A 10,016-nucleotide genomic window follows, 5' to 3' on the forward strand; every position below is an offset into this window, starting at 1 on the left:
CTTACAAAAAAAAATTAATGTTAATCTTCTAAGCTTGTTAAGAAGAGAGAGAAAAGCCAATAATAAGGCAAAGACATGCTTAAGCAGAGACTCGGATTTGAAGTGTCGACATCGATGGATACCTTCCGCAACCAAAAAAAACTATGCACGCTCTCTCACGCTGAACCGCACAGTCAGAGTCTCCCTCCAGCTCCAGGCTCACTCACTCACCCCCTCACTCGACGCGGGTACCTCTCTCTTTCAAAAACCATAAATAAAGTAAATAAAATAAACACCATTAAATACAATGCTCCCGAGAAAACAATGCTAGTAGGGTAATATTTTTGTGGCTGCGTTTTGCAGTTCCAGTACAATGATGACCCCTCCCTCTAATCATGCATAGAGTATTCTATATTATTTTCTTTATTATTAGAATATACAATAAACCTCCTTTCTTCTCTCTCTCTGCGCCTTCTTACTTGTCAAAATCAATCATCAACATAACATTGTGTTGTTGTATTAACTGATAATTAACTGAAGGGTCTTATTCATGGCAGTTCCACAATCCCGACTTTTTTCTGTTACTTCTTTCTTGGCCTAGATGTTTGCTTTAGCTTGCTATGATTTCCCATTGCTTTCACCTTTCCCTTTTGGAGATACGTTGGCCATCATAAAACTCCAAAAGAAGCACAAAAAACCCTTGCAAAGTTTTTGGCAATTAATAGAACAAAGATAAGAATTTGAGAGAGACCAGTCTCCCAACCAAGCTAGTTCATCAGTAATGGTGCTGGCGCTTCCTCTTCTGGTTCTTGTCTAAGGTTTCTCTCTGGCTGTCTCTTGTTCGGGCACATTTGAGATGGGTGGCAATAAAGGAGATGCAACCAAGAAGCAAACACCCCAGCCAACTCAACAACTCTCATCTTCTCCCAAAGAGCCCCTTGAGGAATCTTCAGAATCAAGGCAAAAGCATCTCCAGCAACCATCAGCTCTTGTGGTCACAGCGACTGGACCTCCTTTCATATCTGCGCCTTTATACGTCCCAACTGGTGCGACTTCTCCCTATGAACAACAATTTGAGTCTGTCAATCCCAAGAGATCTCGATACAACAGTGGCCAATGGAAACTGCTCCCATCACCATCTTCCCTACAGTCGCAAGCCCAAATGGCTATAATCACCAGCGAATCAAGCCCATCACCCACAAATCCCATTAACCCTCAAACTCAGGCTCAGACCACAGCAGCTTCCTCCTCAGACGCAGCCTCATCTCCATCCCACTCTCCTCTCCCATCCACAACCTCAGGCCAGGAAACCAACAAACCGGAAGATCAGCAATTTCATCACCAATTCAGAAAGGGAAAGTATGTGAGCCCCGTCTGGAAACCGAATGAAATGTTGTGGTTAGCAAGGGGTTGGAGGATTCAATATCAAGGAGGGTCTGATGCGCCTGGCTCTTCTTCGAGAAGTGGCCACCAAGAGATTGGTCCTCTTACAGGCAGCGATGTTGCAGTCCAATCAAAAAGAGGCAAGACTAGGGCTGACAAAGATAGGGAAGTAGCTGAGTTTTTAAACAAACATGGAATCAATAGAGATGCCAAAACTGCTGGTACGAAGTGGGATAATATGTTAGGTGAGTTTAGAAAAGTTTATGAATGGGAGAGAGGGGGAGAAAGGGGACAAGTTGGCAAGAGTTACTTCAGACTTTCTCCTTATGAGAGAAAACTGCATAGATTGCCAGCTTCCTTTGACGAGGAAGTCTTCGAGGAGTTGTCTAAGTTCATGGGGCCCCGCATGCGAACTTCACAAAGCAGAGGAGCTTCTGCGATTGCTTCAAGTGATGATGGTCGGTCGGTTCTTTCTGGTCCTAGACCGCTTCCTCCTCCCCCTCCATTCAAAGTAGATGAGCTTCCTCTCTCAGGTAAACAGACATCCTGTATTTCTTTCTTCGAATTTTTATTTTTAAAGATTCTTGAATATAACTAAAGCCAGACCGCTGTTGTGGTTTTATATCGTTTCATTTAGTGAGGACAAAACAACTGGTAACGGCTACCGGAGGAGATGCTTTCTTTCATGGAACAAGAGGAAGTCTGGTAGGGTTCGACACTTCATTGGACGTTGGGTTAGGTCTTCCTTCTTCATCTTCCAAGGAACTACGTAGAATTGGGAAGATAAGAATGACATGGGAGGAGTCAGTAAGTTTATGGGCGGAAGAAGGCGAGCACCATAGAGGAAGAGTGAGACTTCAAGGTTCAAGCTTTTTAAACGCAGATGAACTCACGTTCTTTGATGATTCCGTAGTTGCTTGCACAATGGAAGCCTTTGAAGATGGCCCTCTAAAAGGTTTCTCTGTCGATAGATTCGTCAATGGACAGCAAGTCAAAGTGTTTGGTAGGAGAAAGTCATCCACAGCTTCTGCATCTTCTGTTACAGGCATGTTTGTTAATGTTACTAATTCTGAAACGTTTCAGGAATCTCCATCTAAAAGTCACTCTCTTTCTCTCTCTATGAACCAGGTTTCACTGAAAGAGCGCAGCTTCCCTTTGCAGAACCCTCTATCAGATGTAAGTCCAATTAAAACTATTGTTTTTACTTAACAATCTAGCTTGAACATTGCAAATAGAATCTAAGAAATATCTTGACTTCTCGATGGCTACCTCGGAGAAAGTGCTTTTATAGCTATTTTCATATTTGAAATTTATTCGTATTGTACTGAATTTTATATATTTTTATATATGCATTCTTTGATAAGATTATTATTCGGTTAGCTGCAGCAATGCCTCCCTTGGAGTTCCAAGACCCAACAGACTACTACATTGGGTGTCTTCGAGTTCCCCCAACGATACTGCCAGGTTTGTTTGAACTTTCATGGCACTTGCAAGAGCCTCTACCCGAGGAATATCGATTTCCTCTAAGGAAAGATGTGTACCGAGATTTGCCAGCTGGTAAAGAAGTTTTATTTACTACTACTAGTGAATTGTTAGATTGTAGAGCTATGGTGTATGATGTCTTGAGCTCGATCATACGCACCAACCCTAGTCTCAGTGCTGCTACTGCCACAAGCAGAGACTCTTTTATTGGCCTTTGGGACGATTGCATCAATAGGGTTATCTCCAAATTTTGTTCCGTTGAAATGGTTATTATCCGAAAACCGTCTTCATCATCAACTGAGCCTTTGCAGGATCAATGGCCAAACGTGACTGGTTTTGTTAGAAATTTTTGCTTGTGGAGGGGAGAGGAGACTGATCAAGTGAGGGAAGGTCATCCTGACCCATCATCTTCTCTAGTGGAGAAGTTGCTATGGACTTACATGGATCTTCCGTACGTATTAGGCTATTATACTGTTGGCTACATGGTAACATTCTGCGCATTAAGCCGATCACAAGATCGCATTTTAAGGACAGATTTATATTCTGTAGATCTTTCTTCCCCCTCAGAGAGACTGAAAGCCCTAGTGCCTTGCTGTAGAATAGCAGGCCTGTTGCCCTTGCTGGCTGATCGATGCTTTAATACCATCAGTAATGTTGGTTCGTACAAGCAATTTCCATTCAGCGATTTTGAAAGGATTAATTTGCGGAATGGAAGTATAATGGAAATGACACCAAATACGGTGACAAGGTCATTTTCGAACAAGAAGAAATGGGCAGCAGTGAAAGAAATATATGACATATTGGATCATCGAATCCCGCACTCTGAACTTATTTGTCGGGCATGTGAAAAAGATCTTGTATTGGTGTTTAAACCTAGAGGGTGCAAATTCAAGCCCATCAACTGTGAGCAACTTGTAGAAGCTGTTAAGTACGTGACAAAAGCATTGGTAGCTCTACATGACTTATGCTTCATGCACAGGGACTTGGGCTGGGACAAAGTGCTGAGACGGAGCGACACAGAGAACGAATGGTTCGTTTGTGGGTTCGACGAAGCCGTGGGTGCACCCCAGATATACCCACACCCAGTGGCGGGTGCGGATACAGATGCGCGTGGAAGGCACGCGCCCGAAATGGGGAGGGGGTTGCACGGCGTCAAAGTGGACGTGTGGGGAGTTGGCTACTTGATCAAGACCTGTGGGCTCACAAACGTGCCTAAAATGCTGAGGGAGTTGGAAACCAGGTGCTTGGATCAGAACCCTGAGCAGAGGCCGACTGCAGCCGATTGTTACCACCACTTGCTACAGGTGCAGTCAGCTTCGTCCGGTGCACCCTATTGAAGGACACCGTCACAGATTAGCGATTCACTCTATTTAATTCTACGCTAGTTTCAGCTTTATGTCGCATTAATTAATTCCTGGAGTTGAGCTTAGTTTTAGGTCCTTATGATTTATGCTACATTAATATTTGTTTTTTCCAGTTCGTGGAGGTATGATTGTTTCGGTGGTGGGGGCAGTTGATGCAGTTTGATACCTTAAAAATGAATGAGAAAAGGGGGGGAGGGGGTTGTGTTTTCCAAAGGTGGGCCTCGATCTGATCAACAGCTGATCTGGTCTGATATTTTGGAAAGGAATGGCGGCTGCTGCTAAACGCCGGCTGCTCGGGTTAACCAGTTAGTTCTTTCTATTCAAATCAAATCAAGATTTATAAAGTGGTTTCTGGTACTTTTTCTTCCTTTCTCAATCAGGGAACAAATTTATTAAAGGCTCTACCCTTCCTGAACTGAAACAGAAACATAGAAAATAACACCTAAAATGCCTTTACAACCATGCCGAAATTAATTTGTTGCTAAAATTAAGTCACTCTTTATTATTTCTGACTGATAAAATATTAGTAATTACTGACTGTTGCAGATGCAGTCTGAGATGTCTCGAGGTATGATATGTGCGGGATTTTGTTATTTGCCCACTGCTATTAGTATAGCATATGTATCCTACATTTAGTTTAATTTAATCAAACAATCAAGCCATTGTATTTTGTTCTCTGTTGCTAAAATTGCCCAAACATGCTTGCCTACTTAAAAATTTATATTAAGAGCATGCGATAATAAAACAATTAAAACCCTAGAAATTTTGAACATGTCGATGGCCACCTAAATTGAAATCTCCATGTTTGAAGTTTGAAGTGTAATAATACTGCAGAACAGTTTACAGATTGACTTTTGTTGTAAATATAAAAAAGAAATGAAAAAGCGTAAATGTTTATCATCTTTGCAAACCCCACATATCCTGAAGCACTATAATTCCATCTCCACATATTCCCTATCCTACACTGTCAAAATGCACCTTTAATGCAGCATAATACTTCAATTTCCTTCATCTAAGCCTCTTTTAATCTAATTATTATTACTTCTGGCAGAGAGGCTTTTCTGCCTATATGCTATACCTACGTAACCTAATTCCCTAATGCACTCATAGATGCACTTCTGTAGATCTATCTTTTAGCGGTAACATAAAAATTGCTAGAAAAAAAAAACAAAAACATTTCGATGCTTCTTTTCATGCAGATGATATCATCTACTAAGTCAAGCTTACTGTTCCGTCAATGATGCTGATCATCCGTTAATTGAGATGGCGAGAAACAGAAACCAGGTTTAAATTAAGAGAGGTCCTATGGCCACGAGAGTTACATGTCCATTCTCTCACAAGTTTTCTATATCTTCCTCCGTTGATGTTGCTTTCGTATGGCATCATCCCCACGTAGCCATTGACAAGCATATATGGTCCAGTCCAGTTCCAAATGGACAGTGCTCTCCACGTGGGGCCACTATGTTTTCCACTATGGCGTCGCACCATAGAATAACCTCAACCACGATCACGTCCCTTCAATGTTGCGATCATAGCTTTGGTAGCAAAAAGAGATGCTGTAGATATATGAAAAGAAAAATACACGAAGATTGTGATTTCTCTTCAACCTTTATCTCACCCACGTATATAGGATAACGTAGCCCTAAAGATGGGCTGTTGCCTTGCCTGAATATGGGTTACAGTGACAGAACCAATGATACCAGACATTGTAGCAACTTTTTTGGGCAGCTTATTTATTCCAAACCCCCACCTCAAAATCTTAAAGGAATCCTTGTAAAAAGTTGCCTGCTAGGCTTTTTCAAGGTATCTTGGAATTAATAATTATCGTAGATTAGGAACATGCAAAATAATGGTTTAAAGGGAGTAGATGTTATTTATTGACAATGGTAGATTCTCTTTTGCCAGTGAGGATCTCACGATTCAGCCTTTCGTGCTAATATCTTTATGCATGTGGACTGCCGATTTAATATTTATTAATTTTTACTTTCTTGCCTTCCTACTCTCTTAGTGTCACTTTCCTCTTCTTTTTTTTTTTTTTTCATTTGGACTTGCTGTTTCCCGATAGCGTAGAGTGACTACGTTTGGATTTTGCTTTGACCAAATGAAGCCCTATACCACTATTCATGCATGGTAGAATTGAAGCAGGTTCAAGACGGGATTCTAAATAATGACGCTTTCTCTACATCAGAGTATTATAAGCATATGTCAAATCTCAATTAAGTTCTTATTTTCTTAAGTGTACAAGCATATAATCAATCCTTATCTATAAGCATAATATCATAAGATCATTAACCATTGTCAGTTTGCACCCATTTTCTACTCATAATTATAACAACACAATTCAATTCACAACAAAATTTCATAGCACGATTAGTATTAATTCTCATATCATAATTCTTGATTTATTCCTTATTAACTTATACGAGATAAATGATAAGTACACAAATCAGTCCACTAACACACTAGCATACACACATAAGTGTTAATTGGACATAAAGCTACAATATCTCTAAATACACCAATATGCATTGAAGTGCTAGAATAAGTTGCACCAAAATGTCAGAATACTCTCCATCTATCACATATAAATCTTACGACATATCAACTATACCCGAACTCTATTCGCAATTCTTAATAGGGCAATATTTATTATCAATTCACGTAAATAGATAATTTAGTCTAAGACTTATCACATTAATCATTAACATCATAGTTCATTCTGAAATATTATAATTTATAATAAAATTTTACATCAAATTCATCCATACACACATGTATTCATATATATATATACACTACACCAAAACAGGTTTTTAGCGGCGTTTTTTAGGCCTTTAGCGGTGCTTTTTAGCGCCGCAGATACTTTTAGCGGCGCTTTGAAAAGTGCCGCAACAGACGCCGCTAAAGAATGCGCCGCTAACTTTAGCGGCGTTTTTAGAAATAAACGCCGCTAAAGGTGTTGGTCTATAGCGGCGCTACTAGCACAAACGGCGCTGAGAGTAAGACATTTAGCGGCGCTTTAGTGGAAGCGCCGCTAAAGACCCTGATCTTTAGCGGGATTTTTGGGAGAAGCGCCGCTAAAGATCAGGGTCTTTAGTGGCGTTTTTATCTAAAACGCCGCAATAGACCCTGATCTATAGCGGCATTTATACCACAAACGCCACTAAAGAACCTATTCTTTAGCGGCGCTTTGACCACAAACGCCATAGAAGACCTATTCTTTAGCGGCGTTTTCCCCTCAAACGCCGCAATAGACTCTGATCTATAGCGGCGCTGTCTCACAAACGCCGCTAAAGACCATGATCTTTAGTGGCGCTTTTTCCACAAACGCCGCTAAAGACCCTTATCTTTAGCGGCGCTTTGAACAAAAACGCCACTAAAAAGGCCAACAGCTTTAGTGGCGTTTTTTTTAAAAAAACGCCATTTTTTAATATTTTTGCAGCCCTCTTGTAGTGATATATATATTTCTTTTCAATATCTATCATGTTAACACGTTAATTCACTATGTTTAGTACTTATATACCTTTTAGAAATGACACAAACAATTCATGCTATGGACTTGACACTCAAAATATATCATATAATGAAATCCATTAAGTTAGGACAAATCAATTTAATTATTTGTTAGTAGTCTTCTTCTTCCCTTTCGCTTTTGACGTTCTGACTTGTCTTTAGGTACATATGAAAATTTCGATATAAAAGCAATATCAATTTCTTTAACACTATGCATATATATATTTATATAACTTGCAATTAAACATGTCATGCATATATTCACTTTGGTCCTTAATGATCTTAATGTTTGAATTTCTCATATCTTCAAATTGAATTGAAATTCAACTTCATAACTATTCTCTAGGGACCTCAAGCTATCAATTTATAGCATTTATTTTCTACAACTTTCATTGTTTACATATTGTTCCCTATTAACTAATCTATGGTTTCCTTTACAATTACCTAATTTAGCTTAGTCTCAACATCACCCTCTTCATGTAACCAACATATATCAAGCTTAATAACTAAACAATTCATGATTCCATGCTTCAATTCACTAAGTATTTAACAATGGCTAATCAATCTAACTCCCAAAAGCACAAAAATTGGTTAATGGGTTGTTAGAACAAGTTTCCTACATTAGAAATCTATGAAAATTTTGAAGAAAACACATGCTTACCTCTTGGATTTATGGCCGATTATTGAAGAAGAAAAACCTAGCTTCTTCTTTTCCTTATGTACAATTTAGGGAGGAAGAAGATGATGAAAATGTTTAGAAATCCTCTCCCCCACTTAGCTTAAATAAATATACTTAAGCTTAAATGACTTAATTTACCATTAATCTTGTTTAATCTGATGGCTATAGTTTATCATTATAATAGTTAGTGGAATTTAATGGATGAGACAACTTTGATCTCTTATTGTAAATTTAACCTTTGGTAGTTTGCTATCAAGGCCTTGGCTTAATTCCTAAATCAGTTTCCACTTATTTGGCCATTTTACAATTTAGTCCATGTACTATGTTTAGTAACCTATTTAATGATTTAATAAATAGTTTGTTTTCCTAACCTCATAAACAACTCATGACTGTCTCGGTTCAATATTCGGACACTTTCGATTAAGAATTTACGGCATTGAAATTGGCTTTCTGACACTAATGAAAATTGGGTCGTTGCAGAGGAGAGATAAAAGGACATAACACAAAAGAAGAATTGTTATACAATACCTAGAACTATCTATAACCCTCTCCAATCCTTAAATAGGTGGATAAACATGCTTCAGCTAGCTTGAACCCATGTCCTACTACACTGCACTGACAATAATACCAATGTCAACCAAACTAATACTAAATCGACTACCCTATTAATTTCTAATGACAAAAAAGAGTTGGTTTTATATATTATATAGATTAGCATTTTGTAACATTCAACTTTTGTGCCCTTTATAACTACACCAATTGTCCCTAATTTTTGTTTAAAAATACATTTGGTCACCCAACTTGTAAAAGTTTTGTCACTCTGTTATTAACTTCCGTTAAAAAAGTAACGTTACACCTTAATTAAAAGGGTTAATAGTTAATTTGGTCCCTGAACTATAGTTAAAAAATCATTTTGATATTTTGAAAATATTCTTAACAATAATGGTAAAAATAAAATAAAAAGTCTTAAAAAATCATATAAAAAATCAATTAGAGCAAGGAAAAACCAAGAATTTTGCAACTAATCTTTCCATATCAATCTCATAAAAAAGCAAGAATTTAAAAAAAAAATAGATACCCTTCAGTTTGATCCTATTCGTTTTTCATTTGCTTTGTTGTTTTACGCTCTTTTCATTTTCATCTTTCTTTGCTTTTTTTTTGTTCTCTTTTTTCATGCAGATTGGAGTCGTCTTCGCTCTTTTCAAATCATTAAAATTAATATATATGTTTTATTTATAGTTGAAATTTGAGATATGAAATGGTGGGTTTGGAGAAGAACGAGAGCCTTTTGTATTATAAATTTAAAAAATTCAAAATTCCAAAACTGAAAGTTAATAAAAAGCCCAATCAATCTAGTAATTGGAGTTACAGAAAAAAAATGATGGGTTTAGGAAAGAAGTAAAGTACTTTGCACTGTAAATTAAAAGAAAAAATTATCAAATTTTTAAAAGTTGAAACTTATCAAAGAACGGAGACAATATAATAAAACATTTTGCTCTTCTCTCTTGCCCTCTTCTGTCTTAATTTTCTCCTCTTTTTTTTTTTCATAATTATCAGAAAAATCTTGCAAATATCCCGTGGATGGTAGGAGTATTTATGATTCTCAAGAATGAAAG

The 10,016-nt window shown here is 37.9% G+C and overlaps 1 protein-coding gene across 1 annotated transcript; it reads left to right on the forward strand.

Annotated features, from left to right (window-relative positions):
* The first annotated feature begins 411 nt into the window (after positions 1–411).
* Positions 412–4,878, forward strand: LOC107953652 (uncharacterized). The gene is made up of 4 exons (XM_016889022.2): positions 412–1,895; positions 2,000–2,407; positions 2,491–2,538; positions 2,749–4,878. Exons 1-4 carry the CDS (start codon positions 836–838, stop codon positions 4,179–4,181), a joined length of 2,949 nt encoding a protein of 982 aa, XP_016744511.2. The 5' UTR covers positions 412–835; the 3' UTR covers positions 4,182–4,878.
* The last annotated feature ends 5,138 nt before the right edge of the window (positions 4,879–10,016 follow it).

The sequence above is a fragment of the Gossypium hirsutum genome, chromosome D07 (genome assembly GCF_007990345.1).
Source record: "Gossypium hirsutum isolate 1008001.06 chromosome D07, Gossypium_hirsutum_v2.1, whole genome shotgun sequence".
Classification (NCBI taxonomy): Eukaryota; Viridiplantae; Streptophyta; class Magnoliopsida; order Malvales; family Malvaceae; genus Gossypium; species Gossypium hirsutum.

Excerpts from the sequence above, each read along its gene's own strand:
- LOC107953652 (XM_016889022.2), top strand. The coding sequence starts at position 836 with ATGGGTGGCAATAAAGGAGATGCAACCAAGAAGCAAACACCCCAGCCA. Across the intron at positions 1,896-1,999 it reads AGATGAGCTTCCTCTCTCAG|TGAGGACAAAACAACTGGTA; the intron begins GTAAACAGACAT and ends CGTTTCATTTAG. Across the intron at positions 2,408-2,490 it reads TTCTGCATCTTCTGTTACAG|GTTTCACTGAAAGAGCGCAG; the intron begins GCATGTTTGTTA and ends TCTATGAACCAG.